Source organism: Cheilinus undulatus, linkage group 12 (assembly GCF_018320785.1).
Source record: "Cheilinus undulatus linkage group 12, ASM1832078v1, whole genome shotgun sequence".
In the NCBI taxonomy this organism is placed as follows: Eukaryota; Metazoa; Chordata; class Actinopteri; order Labriformes; family Labridae; genus Cheilinus; species Cheilinus undulatus.
The window spans coordinates 14,252,758-14,271,270 of record NC_054876.1 but is presented as its reverse complement, the minus strand read 5'-3'; the positions used below and the strand labels follow the sequence as shown (position 1 = coordinate 14,271,270).

Here is an 18,513-nt window from a genome sequence, read left to right as displayed (position 1 = left end):
GGGAAGTAAGGTAACATAAGGTAAAGAAAAGTAACAGAAGGCAACATAAGGTTATGTGAGGTAATGTAAGTTAACATAAAGTAACTTAAAAAAATGCAATGTTACACTACATAAGGTAAGGTGAGTTAAATTGAAGTAACATAAGGTAACAAAGTAACAGATGGTAACATAAGGTAACTTAAAGTAACATAAGGTTTTGAAGGTAATGTAAGGTAACATAAGGTAAGGTATGGTAACGTAAGATGAGTTAACATAAGGTAATGAAAAGTAACATAATATAAGGTAACATGAAGTAACATAAGTCAATATAATGTAAAAAAGTAACAGAAGGAAAGAAAGTAATGTGAGGTACAGTGGTTCCCAAACTTTTTATGTCGGGCCCCTCTTTGGCAGGTGAAAATATTTTCAGGCCCCCCTACTGCTCACTTAACATATCAACATGTAAAAACATGTAAATGTATGAAAAACACACTAATATGAGCAATTTTTGCAAACAAATTTCTTTTTTCTAGAATTTACCGCATGTCGCCTAAAAAATCTGAGTTTTAAAAATCTATCTGAAGATGAACAATTCCCTTTAAAATTAAAACTACAATAATTTCAGTGATGACTGTGGGCTTATTTGATGTTACAGATCTTCTTGAGTCCTGGGTGCATCTCTGAGACTGCCAATGTCTGTTCATTTTCAATATCCAGCTTTGATTTTTTTTTTTTTTTTTGGTCATAATTAAGGCAACAGCCAAAAAACAGACCTCACACTGGTTGGATATGCAAAAGGAAAGAGTGTGGTCAAGGCTTTTGAGCCAAGCAGTGGATACTTTTCCACTTCAATCCAAAATGCAGAAAAATATCTTAGACTTGAACTGCAATAACATTGTTGAATCTGAGGTAACATCAATGAACTGCTCTTCTTCTGCAACTGAAGTCATCAGCTGGTGTTGCTTAGCCTTGTTGTGCCCCCCCGTCTTGGCCCGCGCCCCCTTGGGGGGGCCCAAAGCCCACTTTGGGAACCACTGAGGTAATGTAATATAATGTCACATAAGGTAACACAAAGTAACATAAGGTAACATAAGGTTACGTTAGGCTACATAAGGTAACATATATAACATATGGCCATGTAACGTAACCTAAGGTAACCTTAGGTAACATAAGGTTACATAATGTAACATAAGGTAAAGTAAGGTAATGTAATGTGACATACTGTTACATAAGTTAAAGTATCCTAACATTTAGTAACTTAGAATAGCATAGCATGCCATAGCATAAAATAGAGTTATGTAACATCAAACAACATAAAAGAACATAACACAGCAGTAATGTGAGAACTACTGACATAAGGTAACATAATATAAGGTAACATATTGTAAGGTAATGTTACATAAGGTTATGTAAGGTTATGTATTGTAATGTAACACAAAATCTAGCATAGTATAGCATGACATGGCTTAAGATAGAGTAACATAATGTCACACAACATAAAACAACATAACACAACATATATAAGATGCTTTTCTTCTTCCTGCTCCTTTCTGGCCATGGAATGTAATGAAGCTGAATACTTCCACCCTGCACAGTGAAAGACAGTCTACTGTTGACATGGCCTCCTCTTTACATTCCACAACAGTGCATTTTTGAGCCCTCATGGGGATTAAGATGTTTTTGAGTATGTAGTGTTTGTGGCGGAGATATATATCTTACACAGAGTAAGAAAAAAATTTGTTCTCAGAAGTAGTTGCCTACGTGTGGACTAGGCCCTATTATAGCGTTGTAATGTAATACACCTAGATAATGGGTAATGCACACACACTGCATACTTATGATGTAACAATGGTGTCAGATAAATGATTCATGGTTACTGAATTGAATTCATAGCTCAACAAGCATGGAAGACAAAACATTAACCTCTGGCCCCTGGGCAATTTCCTTTCATTAATGGGGAAACATCATGAAAAACACTCTTTTAGTAGGCCTTGTGCATTTATTTGGGTATTTGGAGTAATTACAGACCCATACAGTTTGAAATAAGCCAGCCCGGTCCTTTGTCTGTGGTCCATCTTTGACTTAAAACTTCAGATCTGACAGCCCATCATCTGGTGTCTCCACCCACAGCCACAGAGGCATGTAAACTTAAAGGACAAAAGTATTTTGCAACACCTGGTAATCGCTGTATCAAAGCGTTTGAACCAGACTTGTTGCCACAGGTGTATAAAACTAGTCACCTAGCCGTTCAGTCTCTGCTTGCAAACAACTGTGATACAAAATGGGCCGGTCTGAAGAGCTCAGTGACTTCAAGCGTGATACTGAGATAAGATGCCACCGCTGCAATAAGACAGTTTGTAAAATTTCCTCCCTGCTGGATATTCCACAGTCGGCTGTATATGGTATTATTAGAAAGTGGAAGCATTTAGGAACAACAGCAACTCAGCCATGAATCAGAAGACCACATAGAATCACATGGCGGGGTAAATGACTACTGAGGTGCATGGTGCATAAGAGTTGCCAATGCTCTGCTGATTCCATAGCTGACGAGTTAAGAGAACGTTACCTGCCTGACTGCACTGTGCCAACTGTAAAGTTTGGTGTAGGAGGGATAATGGTATGGGGCTGTTTGTCAGAGTTTGGGCCCCTTATCTCCAGTGAAGGGCAATCTTAATGATTCAGCATACCAAGACATTTTGGACAATGGTATGCTTCCAACTTTGTGCCAACAGTTTGGGGAAGGCCCTTGAAGAACTCAACTGGCCCGTACAGAGCCCTGACCTCAACCCCATCAAGCATCTTTGAGGTGAACTGGAACAGGAATTGCAAGCCAGGTCTTCCCCTCCAACATTGCTGCCTGACCTCATAAGTGCTCTACAGAATGAATGGGCACAAATTCTCACAAAAGCAGTCCAACAGCTTATGCAAAGCCTCCCAAGAAGAGTTGGAGGCTGTTATAGGTGCAAAAGGAATCCAACTCCATATTAGAGTACATGTATTTGAATACAATATCAATACAGTCCCTGTTGGTATAATGGTCAGGTTGCTGAAAACTCTTATAGTATTCTCATGTGGGCACACGAGAGGTAGGGTGAGAAGGATCTCATTTGTATTTAAAGAGGCACACTGAAATGAACCGTTCTGAGAACGGCTGTTTAGAGCTGGTTTAAACAGGGTCAAAACCTCCTCACCAAAGCACAGCACAGACATAACATAGACTACAGGGGGTTTTGTTAAATGGTGGAGAAAGGGTATGTCAACTTTAAATGTGGGCCCTCTAAAAAAAGTAACCATATAGACCTGTTGTGTAAGTACCATAGCTAACACAGCTTTAGGATACTTTCTATCCTAGTACGTGTGCATCTCCACACTTTATGTTTGTTTTCTATCCACACATAAAGCATGGTGATACTTGAAAGAGTAAATTAGTCAAAGCAGCCAATAGACTGGCTTTCATCTGCTTCTAGCACAGTAGTTCAAACAGCAAATAATGAGATTCTCTGCTGCTAATAAATTATTTTGCCACATTGATGAAAGTCTTTCTTGGTTAATATGCTGAATCTATTATTTTTCTAGTGGGACTCATTAGCTGTACTCCAGCATTTATCCATGATGACACGCAAACACTCCTGCACACACTGACGAATGAACTACACACATTCACAAATGTCTCTCACCTGCCGCGGGGGATATCCATGTCCTCCTTTTTCCAGCGCAGTGTGGGCGGAGGGTCACCGTGGACCTGACACCTGAACTCCACACTCTCGTCCACCAAGACCACCTGGTTCACAGGCCGCTGCACAAACACGGGTCGTTCTAGATGAGGGCAGAACACATAAAATAGGAGCTAAATATACTTTTTGACAGAGTGGTAAATACTTTATGTGCTGGTGTGCAGTGAAAAACTGAGATAGGAGTCATGATTTATTTCTTTTTGAGCAAGAAAAGAGAATAATAAAAACTTACCAAACACTGAGAGCTGAGCTTTTTCACTTTCTCTCTCTCCAACCATATTAGTGGCTACGCACACGTATATCCCTGCATCAGTCTTCTTTGTGTTTGAGATGGTCAGCTTTGCTCCACGCACCTGCACAAGAAAAGATGAAAAAAATGCATGTAATTACAATGAAAGAGTTCAATCTAAAGTGCTTTTCATTGTTAGAGTTAAAGGTAAGTGTGAAAAGGTGAAGCGTTAAGTGTGAAGTTGAGAGCGTAAGTCAAAACGAGAACTCCCTGAGGAGTAACCCACCGTGATCCTGTCATCTTTGAGGTCAAGAAGAGCTTTATCCTTCCTCCAGAAGGTAGTGGGTTCAGGATGCCCGCGTGGAGGCTGACATTCGAGACTGGCAGTCTCCCCGACTGCCACCACCACATCCTGCGGGTTCTGTCTAAAGTCATCGCGTAACACTGCAAGACAAAATAGAGGAAACAGGGGCTGTAAGAGTGGCTCGTTTTGTAATTACCTCAAAGTTTTATCAAATTCCGTTGCTCTGAGACTAAGCTGTCTGGGGTTTCATAACCTCGACCACCTTTTTCTAATGTGAGAGTCCAAAGACAATTCTATCAAGTCAAAGCTGCCTCACAGGATCTGCAGCAATCTCTCAGTCTTTAATAATACAGCTGTTCCCCTGAGGGGGTGTGGGCTCGTCTTTGATCTCAGCAGCTAAATGTAAGAGCGAGTAAAGCCAGGTAGGATTAATGGTACAATATAGATGGGAAATACATCCTGAAGAAGAGCAGGAACATGGAAGGAAAAGGAAAAGCTTTAGAAGCAACACAAAGAGGAAGGTATGGACCCATAAGAGAAAGATATGCATTAAAAATTCAACCCACACTGTATATTTCTAAGTCCTTACAGGGAATTCTTAATGTAAACTTCCTCACATCCAATGCAGTGAAAATAGGGGTTAAAGTAAATAACACACCAAGCAAGTCCATGACAGATATCAAAACATCAGTGATTACTTAATAGAGTGTATAATGTATGAGTTTTAACCTCTGGGGAGTGTGAATGCCCCCCACCATTGAATTCACTGTTTTACAAAAACTGGAGGGCTGAAGTCTCAGCATTCAACATTTCAGAGTTGATTTTGACTCTTAAAGTGTAATTTCAACCCCATTGTGAGTTTAATGGGTTTCAGTGTTGGGAGTTATTTGACAGTTTTTATCATCAGTGTTACTCTAGAGCACAGGTGTCAAACCAAAGGCCCGGGGACCAAATGCGGCCCACAGTGCAGTTTTACCCGGCCCACAAGATCATTTCATATTCTAATTAGAAGTGGCTAACCAGAATAAGGTCGGCAGATTTCCTCCAGTATAAAAATGTAAATTTAACCTTGGAGATTAAAACAAACAAACAAACAAAAAAAACCCTTGTTAAGTCATAAAAATCTGAAAAAGTAGAGAGTAGAAATAGTCAGGAATGAGGGAAAGAAATTAATGTGTGTTTCATTTCATATTTTCATTTTGAATCCCAAGATTATGAAGTAAACTGAGGATTTTGACTTTTTATTTCATATTTTGACCCTTCAAATCCCAAATTTTGACCTTTTCTCTCATATTGTGGCCTTTTAGGTTCCTAACTTTGACCTTTAAACCCATATTTTCACTTTTTAAACTCCTGATCTAGAATTTTATCTCATATTTCGACCTTTTAATGCCACAATTTTGAATTTTATCTTCTATTTTGACCTTTTAAACTCTAGATTTTGTGTTTTATCTCATATCTTGACCATTAAACTCAAGATTTTTAACTCTCTATCTCATTTGTCTCTTATTTGTCTTTTAATACCTTATTTTGACCTTTATTTTTTACCTTTAGGACTTGTAAAGTTGACTTATCTCAAATTTTGAGCCTTTAACTCATTTATTTATCTATTTATTTATTTCACGCAGTAACGTTGATGCTGTGATATTTAATCATTTTGACTTTTTATAAGGAATCTTAAAATCCTTTATCATCACTGTTTAATTTCCCCTATAATTCATTACCTGTGAAAACACAGTTGACTGTTTGGTTAAATCTTGACCCTGTCAGGCCCTCAGATCAGACCTAAATTCAGACTTCAGCCCCTGCAGTGATTGAGTTTGACACCCTTGCTGTATTGATGTTCTTTTAATGTCAAACACTCCTGCACCATGGGTGAAGTTATCCACTGAGTTAGTCACTTCCCACCTAAAGTCTGCAGTGGCAGGTAGTGTACAGATTGTCAGACATGTGACTTTGCCATATGTGTTCAAAGAGGTGGCAGTCTTTAAATAAGAAAAAAAATGAATTAAATGTGTAAAAATTAAAATAGGAAATTTATATAATTTACACCCTTAGTGAAAGGAAATAACATATTGTTGTGTTAATAATAAACACTAAAAGAGATTTAAAATACTAATACTTTCCAGAATGTAAAAAATCAAGTCAAGTGTTGAATTTAACACTTTGGGATTTGAATTGACACAGATGATTTTTCTGTGTATCAGAGCTAAAACCAGGCTAAGAAACTGCCTGCAGAGCTCAGAGCCGGGATTGTTGAAAGGTACAGATCTAGGGAAGGCCAAAAAAAAAAAAAAGCTCTCCTGCACTGAAAGTTCCCAAGAGCACAGTGGCTTCCATAATTCTTAATGGGAGTTTGGCACATCCAGGACTCTTGCAAGACCTGGCCACCTGGCAAAACCAAGAAATCAGGGGGAGAGGGACCTAGAAAGAGGGGTGACCGAGAACTTGATGGTCACTTTGACGGAGCTACAGTGAGGATGGGACAAAGTTTCAGAAGGACAACCATCGCTGCAGCCCTCCACTGATCTGGGCTTTATGGCAGAGTGGCCAGATGGAGTTTGCTACTTCTTATTCATTTTTGCCAACCTTTTCTTGCCTCTTTTCATAATTATTTAATGATTTTCTATTGAAGTTGTGTCCGTTTTTTCTATTTTTTTTTCTAGCACCCCGATGTTGGGCTCAGCTGACCTTACTTTTCTAATGGTTTAGGTCAGAAAGCCCACCCACACAGTTAACATTACCACAAAAGGACATTGTTTTAAAGGCCTATAATATAACTTAGCAAAAATAAACAAAATTCTCTTTTTTTTCTTTGATAGGAGTGGTTATTAATCCAGTTAAAGCTAAAATATGGTTAGCACATCTTTACTTTTCACTGGCCATGATTTTGCAAACCCCTAGTTTGGCTGGGGCCCAGAAAGCTCTACCACCCATATCGGCGGCCATGGTCATACTTTTATTTCTTCCAAAGCATTCCATCCAACCCTTGTCAAACCTGGTCAGTGTATCTAAACACCTTTACAATTATAATCAATTTGAACAGAATTATACTGCACGTCTGCAGGAGCCATTAATTTTCAGAACCTTTCCTATAATCTCAACAGTGAGGACGTAATACAGCCAATGGAGACTGAAAACATATTCCGTGTCATATGAAAGGAAAAATCTGAACCACTGACATTGCTCTGATTGTCTTTAAAAGCTTACTTATACACCATGGCCCTATAGTAACTGTGGGCACCAAATCAATTGAAACCTTTAAAAGACAGCAGTAAATAAAAGGCCAGTGTGCTACCTGCTGAAATTCAATATATTTAGACTCCATAGAATAAAATAGACATCTGTTGCTGACATTTTTTTAAAGCATATTTTTTTGAAACTCTGGATGAAAGCAGCGCTTTAAAGATGGCCTCTGTACTTACTAGCAGGGTCAAACCTTTGGTTTCTGGAAAAGAGACTCACCACCGCATGCTCAGTTCAGAAGAAAAGCACCAGTGACCATGGATAAAGCTTCAATCAAACACTCCTCTATAAGGCCTGATGAAATTACTATGGGAACAGGTGCAAGGTCTTGAATGGGAGCGAACGATTTCAGAATTTCTTATTAACAGCGGTGAATGTCACTGAGATGTTTGTGTTAAAGGGTTGATATTGTTTTTTTTTTTCTTTTTTTTTTAACTGAATGTTCTCCATGCTTTTCTGAAGGGGCAAAAACTCTATAGTATATAAAAAACAGTAATTATGACAGCTAGGTGGATGAAATGTGCCAAAGCTGCTTTTAACATTTTGCTTCATTACTGTTGCATTCATATGTTGTGTATTTCTGCATTCTTCTGCTGGACAAGCAATTTAAATATCCATGGCAGAAGATGTCTGCGCTTTGTTTTATGTTCAAAGGAGCGAGAACTTCAAGAATTGTCAAGAAACACTTTTAAAAGCCATAGTCATACATTTCCCAACAGAAGTAAGAGGTAGCTGCTGTTAGGAGAGAGAGGTTAAAATGTGAAAACTTCCTCATTCTGTCACATTTGTTATCCCACAGAACAACTCAAAAGCCACTGCTTTAAGAGCGACTGTCCTGTACGCCGACACTGTAATTATGGTTAAAAATAGAGCACATGATTTCTACTTTGCATTAATGCCTTAGGACATGTTGTTTTTGTAAAATGCCTGACTGTAAGCCAAATCTGAATAATAAAAAGGCCTTTCATGACAACTGCTGCTGTAAAAAAGTAGTTGGTGGCAAAAAATAAGGGAATAGAAATAGGCAGCTAATGTTAAACAAGTCACCATTCAGTTAAACTAAATCCTGAGACATTTTCCCTCCAATCATCACTGTCTACAAACACCAGCTAATGAAAAAGATTCAACTACTTTACCAAGAATTTCCTGCTGTCAAAAGCACAGCATACCCTCAAATTAAATGATAGTTTGTAAAACACAGAGCGGCTAAGAACAGAAAAAAAAAAAAAAGGCCCGGTGTTCAGTCTGCTTTTCATCCTCATTACAGCCATAAGCTGTTCTGCTGATATACGGCAGCATGGACTCCGAGTCCCAGAGGACACCTCTAGTGAAGAAGAAAATCAGGAAGGAGCCAAAGGCCCTTCGGCTCAGCTGTCAATCACATCCAGTCTGGATTGCTGGAGTCCATGAGTCTCAGTGGCAGACTCTACTTTAGCACATAAATATGCCTGGCTGCTCATCACGTGGTCACCGTACACTTAGTGACCCGTTCATACGCAAAACACTCAAACAGTGCCATTTCCCTTTCCTGTGTTGTCATATTTAAAATGCTGTGTAACAAACAGAAAGGCTCAGGAGATTGTAGAGAACAGACACACTCAAATCACAAAAAAAATGAGTAACAAGGCATGAAAGTGAAAGTAAAGAAGAGAAAGTGTCAGCATAAACTCTGCTGACAGACTGTCTGTATGATGTAAGTTGGAGTAAGTGAAATATGCATGTTGGAGTTATGGTGCTGTACAGTTAATTGAATTCCAGGTTCAAGATTAAAAGATTACGGAGCAGCACATCCTGTTATGCTCTCTTTGTCCATAGGGGATTTATTGTTGTAAAGAAAGACTTTTAGAAAAAAAAGTAAACAGAAATTAAAACTCACATTATTTCTGAGTGAGACACAGTAAAAATTAATGCACTGACTTGTTCTCCCATCTCTTGAGAACCAAAAAGTAAAAAAAAAATTCTGCAACAAAAAATCTTCAAAAAATTCACATACTTACAAAAAAAATCATTGCACTTCTTTGTGTTAGTTTTACTTGAGCTATAATTCAAAGCAGTTCCTGTCTGCAGTGACACAAATGGACACATCGCGGGCTCTTTGTCTCTCTCTCTCTCTTTATGAGCTATTCAGGCCATCTCCTGCACAGTTTGATACAGCATGGCTCAATGGAGCAGCCTGTCATTGGTTGTCACAACCCATCACAAAGCATTGTGGGATACAAAATGGTGGCTAGCATTAGGCACTAGCAGCAGAAACAATCAAAAAATGGATTATAATTGAAAAAAAGACATTTAGCCAAGTTCCATGCTTGCTTGAAAAGCCTCTTTAAGGGATACAAAGGGATGGATAGCATCATTAGAATGGCACAGTGCTGCAAGAGGAAAATTAGGAAGAGGCTACGATTTATACTTATAGATAATTCAGGGGAGGCATTCAACATATTGCCAAAACCTTGCATCTCCAAAATCACTGCTTTTCAGGGAATGAAAAAAAAATGCTGTTGTTTTAAAATTGTTTTAGCACTAAATGGTTGTAGTAAGCACCTTTATGACACTTTTTATTGCTTTAACATTGGCAAAAACACACTGACAGATGTGAAGGGGGATCATTAGCACTGATTCATGACAAAAATGGAGATACGAGTTTCTGGTCTGATGTCAGTAACATGTATTTTTAAACTCTGCATTTTTGCCACTATGGACACTTATTCAACACCTGGGACACTATTTCAATTCCTAAAATCAGAAAAGTCACAGCCAGAACTTCACGAGGTGATGCTTATGTACAGGTATATGTCCCCTTTACACAGCTGCCAGGACAGAAATCCAAAAAAGAACAGACAGTTTTATGTTTTTACAATGTTTTTGGGTAAATGAAGCTGGCATTTGGGTAGTTTAGGACAATAATGCCTTCATCAATGCATAGTCGAGTGTTGCTAATTCTGCTTATATTGGCAATAGAAAGGCGCTGGGCGCGATGATGTGATGTTACATGAATGCTATGAACAAGCTTTAGTTCTTATCTCAGAGGAGAAACCTCAGTGATCTATGAAGAATGATTGCACATGTCCACTCACTGCTGTGTGATATTAAACTAAGACCTTATACTTAGCCTAGGGATAAATAATAATATGTGGGCCAATTATGGAACTAATCAGACATAATAACATTGAAGCCATTTGCAATTATCTGCATAGTTTAGTCCTAAAATGATTAGTTCTAACTATACTTAATGTATTTTTTGCTTTATGGTACTTCAAAAGTGCTTCGCCTCCTGATATTAAAAACAATAGGGTTTCCATTTGCTCTCAGACTAATGGTGCACATAAATCATCCTAAATAAATGGAAAGTGAATTACATATTAAACACAACCACCAGGTAATAGGCTGCTGCAATACCATCAGCAATGACAGCTATCCTACACCCCCCGACGCTGCTGTGCATGCCCCCCTATGTTTCCTGCTTCCCCTTGTGAGACCTGTCCAGGTCTGAGTCCTTTATGTGGTTTTCATGAAGCCATGTGTGTTGGGGGTTGGTGTTGTTCTAATCTATTGATCAGAAATGTGGAGCCCCCCTGGAGGCAGCACCCATGTGTAGTCTGTTGTCGACTGGTAATTATTTCAGATGGCGGGGCCCGACGCTGCTGCCTAATGCTGTCTGATTGAGTATTGCTCAATTATTCAAGCAGCCATTCAGGAGGACTCAGTCTCTCACCAGCTTCATTTATCAAATCAAAAGGAGAATGGTTTGTAAATGGGCGTCATTTCATGACACAATGGGTGGTAAAAATATGTGACATGGCGGAAGTATCTACATACAAATAACTATACAGGAGCTCATTATATGATTAACAGCTGAAGAGGGGGGTTGTGTGGCTGTTTTCTGGATTTTTTTTCTATTCCACTGTGTTTTTCAAGACCCCCTTCAGCTACAGCAGACCTTTAAATCTGCATTTCATTTCACCATTCCACCACAACATCAAATCCATGAAGATCCCACTTGAGATCTTGATACGTGCTGCTCAGCCCGCAAGCTCCCTGAATCATTCAGTCTGAGAATATCAACTCCATTTGGTAGCAAAGACATGGATTTATTTCCAAACAGGAGGTGGTCTTTCAAACAGAGCAGTGCATTTATCTTCTCTGGTACACTTAATGTCTCATGAATCCATTCAGCTCACATGCAGTCACTCTTTTCAAGGATGCAAGCAGGGGGCTGAGGCTTTAAGCATTAGATAGCCATAATAGTGCAGAAAAATAGGTAAAAGTGCTTCATGTTATCTTTATAGACAGACTCTTCTGTATACCCTGGTCTGATAGCAATGATGCACTATGATATAAAATGCTGATGTGTTTTTGTCATCACACAGTTTGAAACAGAACTGGATCACTTGCATATACCCTGAAAGCAGATGACGTTTTTAAGGTCTAATTAGCTAATGTTACAATGCTATCATGCTAAATCACAATACAATCATGAGCTGTATTAAAATAGAAGACGTAGCTCATGGCGTTAAAGTGGACTTGAGGAAGCACCTCAGAAGGGAATTTTCTCAAAAGGCCAGCAGGGAGTGAATGCACCGGCTGTAAAAATAACTTCTCTTGTTTGAGACCAGATGGGTGAATGAATGCTCCTTTCAGCTGATTTATTACCGCTGTATACATTTTCCTAATGCTCTCAAATTTGTCAATGCAGCATGATGCTGTTAATGTTGTTCTGTTAATTGTGGTCTCAGTTAGAGTAATATCTCATAGCAACACAATAAGATGTAAGACTGGGTTACTTATCATTGTCAAGTCTATACCATATCATTTTATTCTAATTCATACAGTAAAATAAGGTAGCATGCCCAGCTTGTCCCCCAGATATGGCCACTTCTGTTCGTAAAAGTACAAGATACGGATGGTGAAAGCCAGATCCTTTGGTAGTTAGCACCAGATTTATGAGTTTGTTAAACTACTTTTTCAATTCAGACCCACAATTCAAGTCAGAAACTCTTAACTGTAGCTGCTTGCCACCGGTAGCCTCTGTGGCTGTGCTTAATGGCTAGTGCCTTAGAGACCCTGGAAAGTCGCAAAAGTTTCAGGCTCGCTAAGCTTCAATCTACAGAGGCATAGAATGGCAAAATGGCTGGCTACAAGAAGGAAAAAAGTGGCTATGACTGATGTTCAAAAGGTCTTTAACTTTTTGAGACCTGTGTCTCTTCTTGTGGTATATGACAACTTCAGTCTCAAAGGGTTAAACAGTGATAACATGAAAGCATACAATGCATGTCCTAGGGAGAGCCTGGTCTCTCTTGTGTTTAAGAAAATGGGGATAAAGTTTTATATAAGATGTGTCAGTGCAGAAATGCGGATGTTAACTTGTAAAGAGGATCGAAGACCAGTGGTGCTAGCATTGCTTATGCTAACCACATATTGTTAACCAATTTTACACCATTCATCATCTGCCACTGTGATACCCTCTTTGATAAAAAGAGCTTCATTTTGGCGTTTGTGGGTGTTCTTTTTTTTTTTCCTTTTTTTTTCTTTAGATTTTTCAGCTAAATTCAAATATACATTTTCCATTGAATTTGATGTAAAACTAGTCTGACTTAAAGTGACAGCCACTGTGAAGTAGCAATGAATTAAAGGCTTCAGTTCACAGTTCACAAACTGATGGGAAGTCACTGTGGCTACCTCCACTTTTCTATATAATCTTTGAATTCAATAGCATTTAAAATTTTAGGGCTGCAAGCAGTAACAAATTGGCCATTGCAACTAAATGCCTGCTGGTATCAAGAGCATAGGGAGTGCATCATGTACAAAGTGATGCTAAGCTATGGAGTGAGAGGCCACTTTGATTCTCATTTGTCAATCCTTAATGAAACATTTGAAATTATTTATATATATGATGACATTTAAGAGACATGGCAAGTCAACAAATGTTAGCCAGCCTGCCTTAGCTTCACCTCTTTGCATGTTATTAGGTTGACGTAACATTTCCAGTATGGCGGCTGTGGCCATCACTTCAAAAGACAGATTCAGTGACCAACTTGGCCTCGACATGACACATACATCTACCAATTTTAATGCATGTCAGTATTCTGAGGGGGTGCCTGTAAAGCCATCCTATGGATCAAAGGATGAAGGCAATGAATGAAAGCAGTATTGCAGGTCAATTTCCAATAGTTTTATATTTTATAAAAACTAGGTTGGTTCTGGGGCAGGTTAAAGTCCCAAAATAAGCAACTAATTTTACAGAATTGTCCTTGCATTTCAATTGAGACTTCATATTATTTCGGTGCTCTGGCTTTGAAAATGGATGCAGTGCCAAGCTATACCAAGAGCAAAGACTGCAGTTCCAAAATTGCCCAATATTGTAAAATACCAGAAGTCCCATAGAATTAAAAATGATTTCAGTGTTTTTTTGTTCTAAATAGTTGAAGCCTTCATTGGTACAAACTGTAAGGAAGTCAACTTCTTTTTAAGAGGTCTGTTTTGAATATGTACATACTGAAAGTAGCTCAGATATAACAGTTTTCCAGGTTTCCTTTTTTTTTTTTTTTCCAAATATCTGGTTGTGAAAAAATTGATTGAAACTGTGAGGTTTGATATGCAAAGCAAAGTCATTAAGAATAATTACATGTATGACAATTTTTTAATCCAAGGAGGACGTACAACAACAGCTTCAACTTACTCAAAATTCAGCACAGTTCTGACAAAGAATTTGATCACACCACTCTGGTTCTGAAAACACCTCACTGGTTCCCTGCATTAAACAGAAACCCTTTACTATTAGTCCATCTGAATGCATTCCTAACCTGCTTAGAGCCTGCAAACCCAACATGGCCTCTCAGGTCATCAGGTAAAGGTCTGTTAGTCATACCTAGATCAAAGGCCAAAGGGGGGCCTTTATTTACTGTGGTTCTTCTCTCTGGAATGAAATACCTTTAGACCTAAGGTCCATTACAGCAGTCTCTACTTTAAAAGCTAATCTCAAAGCCTATCTGTTCTCCAAAACACATAAATAATTACTCATAAGGTATATATGTAGATGTGATCACTTGTGTGGTTATTGTACGAGCAGTAAGTCTCTCTCTCTCTCTCTCTCTATGCATTCAGATCATATTACTGCATGTCACTATCTGTAAATCTTCATGTACCATTTAAGTCTCCAATGATATATCTTCCTGGGAGTTCATGAGCTCCCATGTCTCAGGATCGTTGATGTGGACGACCTGCTGTGGTGGACCTGTCCGACTCCAGCTACTATGGCTATTAATATCAGCCCTACAGCTATTACAGGTCTTCCTATTTCATTATCATTGTGGTTGTAAATGAATCTAAGAATGACCATCTTTTATCATACAGTATCTGATATGGTGACATTTTCAAACTAATTTAAACGAATACAGATACCAATAAACACATGGTTCTGTTTATAATGCCCTAATGTAATGCCTGATTATGAAGCATTGGGGTACATTCTTACATTCTGTTGATGTATTGGCTTTATCTGCGGAGATTTTTCTATCTGCTGATACCTATCATTTACTTTTTAAGCTATTAGTGTAATGCAACCCTAATTGATTAATGTCGGGTCTTTGTTAATAAGATAGCAAACTGTCTGGAGGAACTAAACCCTGTGACCACCTTTTTCATATGAAAACATATTTATATGGGGATTTAGTAGTAGTAGTATGGATCAGTAAGGGTCCAAATCTTGACAGTTTAGCGCACAGTATTTAAGACTGTATTTAGCAACTGTACAAATTAAACCAGATTCTGCAACTGAATTTCTTTGAAAATTTACTACTGGCAGATATGGTGTAAAAGTGATATATGGTGCCATCTGACATCACCACAGAACTAAACAGCTACCACCCACTATTTTTCGATTGAGTGAAATTAGTGCTGTTGCCACAGACTGTAAACAAGTTGTTGTATACTTGCATGTGTCTCCATGACCATGAGTCGTCGTTTTTCCATTTAAATAGTTTTTGGTGGAAAAACTTCACTGGTATCTGCAAATGCAGATGTTTTAGTGGGCAAAGGTGGGATCAACCAATCAGATATGTTGCTGTGACAATCTAGGATTATGGGTAGTTTAGTGTTGTTGACTGAGATTGCAAGGAAACCAAGTTTTCCTTGAAACAATTTGATAACATATTTAATTGTGTCTTCTGCGTGACCATATATTATCAGGTCAAGTGCTGAGGTTAAACCAGACTTGGACTCAGGAATGGTGGAATGGGTTCACTGAGCAAGACAGTCTGGCAGTCCCGGTTTCTGAGCATGTAGACTAAAGTCAGAGTCTTTCAGTCCTTGGTCCTCTTGGTCTTACTGTACACTTGTGAGGCCTGGACGTTGGCTGATGGCCAGAGGCTTCTCTTCAGCACATTTTTAAGTATAGTTTGCAAGACCATGTGTTTAAAGCTGACATGCCCAGAAGAGCAAGGACGGGAAGGGTCAGCTACTTGACGGGGGAAAGGCAGCTGTTCCTTTTTAAGGCACCTGCCATGCTTTTCTGGGTCTGATTTAGCTCGCCACATACAGGTTGCCTAGGACCCGGTGGGATGGGGAGTTATCTGGAGAGATGGAGCAAGGACCTCGCGCAGGCCTGGACCATGGCGATCGGGAGGCCGTAGCAGTACAGGACCAAGGTTGGTGTGGCGAGAAGGTTGAACTGGCATGTGCTCCCACACCTAACCTGATACATCATCGTATACACTCAGATAACTCATTGAATGTTTATTCAGTTCTGGCAGTGAATCTGTATAGCAGCATAGGCTGATCAATGGTGTGGCTGATAAGGGACAGCAGGAAGGGGAGAATGCACATGTCTTAGCCCCCCTTCCTCCCAGACCTTTCACATTCTGAAGGTACTTTTTGAAATTCAAGGGTAGATACACCACAGCTGAAATTTTCTCTCCAGGAGATCAAATCTATCATTTACAAAGGCCGATTGGTTTATTGATTGGTTAACTGTGAAGCACATGTGTTGCCCTGTGTATGAAACATGCTTTGACTTGACCTGACTAGAATTATCAGGTACTAAATAACCTGAAAATAAACCATAATTCAGACAATAACACTTTTCTGTGGTGTGTCAATGTTTGTTATGCATTAGTAAAAGAAACACGGGGGCTAGTGAGATACAAACTCTGATATCATTAAGGAGTTGCATAGTCTAATCATTTTTGACCTATTAATTTAGTGCTAATTGAATCAGCTCCAAACACTAATTGATTGAAAAAGACAACCTTTCACGTCATAACACTAAGAAGTAAATAAACAAGGTGTGACAGACAGATGGCCATGGGTTACAGAATTACAGCCTAATTATCTCGTGCAGCATTTTGTTAGAGAGCATTCGTTTGCTTGTGCAAGGCCGACCTAACAACTTACAACCAAAACCCTGTAAGAAAACTGCTGTGGAAGCACTGCAGAGACAAAAAAGAAACAGAATTGTTTATGAGATAAGGGAAAAGATGAAGACACTAACACCTTGCGAGTTGTTGCGTGCAGATGGCTGCGTTTTCATCCGGGAATCACAGATGCAGGGAGAAGCTCTGCGCCACATATGGACAATGTTTCTGTATAGAATGTGTAAGCAGCAATCAGATGGTGTGATTTCTTTGGCATAAAGTGGAAAATTTAAGCTTGGTGTAAGGTATAATGATGCTAAAATGACCATCATACCGTTGTAAAGGATTATACAGTAAGGGATTCAGTGTCAGAAAATGCATTACAGCAGCAGCTAAGCAATTTCCTATGACAGTGGTCTGCTAAATTGTGCTTTGGAGTTTGCTGCAGATTCCTTTTGAACACCATCGCCTGTGGGGTTTGTGTCACTTTCTCAACAGCAGTCAAGGATGTCCCATATCTGTCACATGCATAAAACGCACAGTGACGTACGCCCGGGCATAAACAAAAAAAGCAGCTGCCCTGGTCTTATATCATAAACTTTGCTGATGACCACAACACATCACCGCTGTCAAGAGCCGAGGAGAAGCAGAAATCAAGACAGATCTGCCGGCACACAATTTAGTGGGAGGAAGAAAGAATCTATCCAGAGTTGAGAGGGCTATTTGCATTGGGGATTTTCTTTTTTTGAATAAATAAACAACTTAACATGTCTGTGCCCTAAAAAAGTCATCAGCAATCAGTCAGGAGTACGATCAGTGGGGAGATGAGGAGCGTTTACACGATGTCCCCCGAGGCCATGAGCCCAGCACAGGCGTACATTACCTATTATAATTTTACATTCACATCATCAGGACACAGCAGGAGGAAATCAAGGCACACCATCAGAGTGAGAATATGGTACCCAGTATATGGAAAATGTTCCAATTAAAGGAAGGGAGCTACGCACTGGTTCATTTAAGTTTCATTATGATGACTAATTAGATTGTGACATCATTTCAACACGTGACATCATGTGAATCAGTATTGATTTATAATGATTTGAAGATGGATGCATCTTTCACCTTATCTGGAGACACGAGGTTTTTAATAATATTTTTCCAGTGCCTAGTTTTAACACAATACTACTACTGATCAGTGGCTTTAGTGTATCAGAAAGCTGTATGCTCACATCTACTAAAGTGGCGGTTCTCAACTGGTCTAGCCTTAGGACCCACCAGTCTCCTATGACAAATTGCAACCCAAATTTAAAAAAAAAAAAAAAAAAAAAGCATGTTCAGTTAATTGAATATGTGTTGTATTGACCAAAATACATGATATGAAAAACAGAAGGGACAAAACTGACAAGTTTTCCAAAATTTTCGTTAATTTTTGCCAATTTTGCAGAGATGTTGAGAAATTACTACATCATCATTGGAAAAGTAGCTTTATTCATTGCAAGAAAACGAGATAAAATAGTTGAAACATTGACCAAGAAAGACACCTATTTGCGGCCTACTGAAAACTGCTCCGCAACCCACTTTTGGGTCCTGACCCACCAGTTGAGAAACAACACTAAAAGAAGAAAGCATACAATACCTGAAGCATTACAGACTGCATTGATGCTGAGAGAATAA

At 39.0% G+C, this 18,513-nt stretch overlaps 1 protein-coding gene across 1 annotated transcript in view; it reads right to left on the bottom strand.

The window, feature by feature from the left end:
* Positions 1–18,513, bottom strand: part of LOC121518684 (roundabout homolog 2-like) — a 161,836-nt gene that overhangs the window by 67,429 nt on the left and 75,894 nt on the right. The window contains exons 3-5 of the mRNA XM_041801169.1: positions 4,229–4,386; positions 3,946–4,066; positions 3,657–3,795 (exon numbers count right to left, since the gene is read on the bottom strand). Of these exons, the coding sequence (XP_041657103.1) occupies positions 3,657–3,795; positions 3,946–4,066; positions 4,229–4,386 (418 nt within the window). The remainder of the gene's footprint in view (positions 1–3,656; positions 3,796–3,945; positions 4,067–4,228; positions 4,387–18,513) is intronic.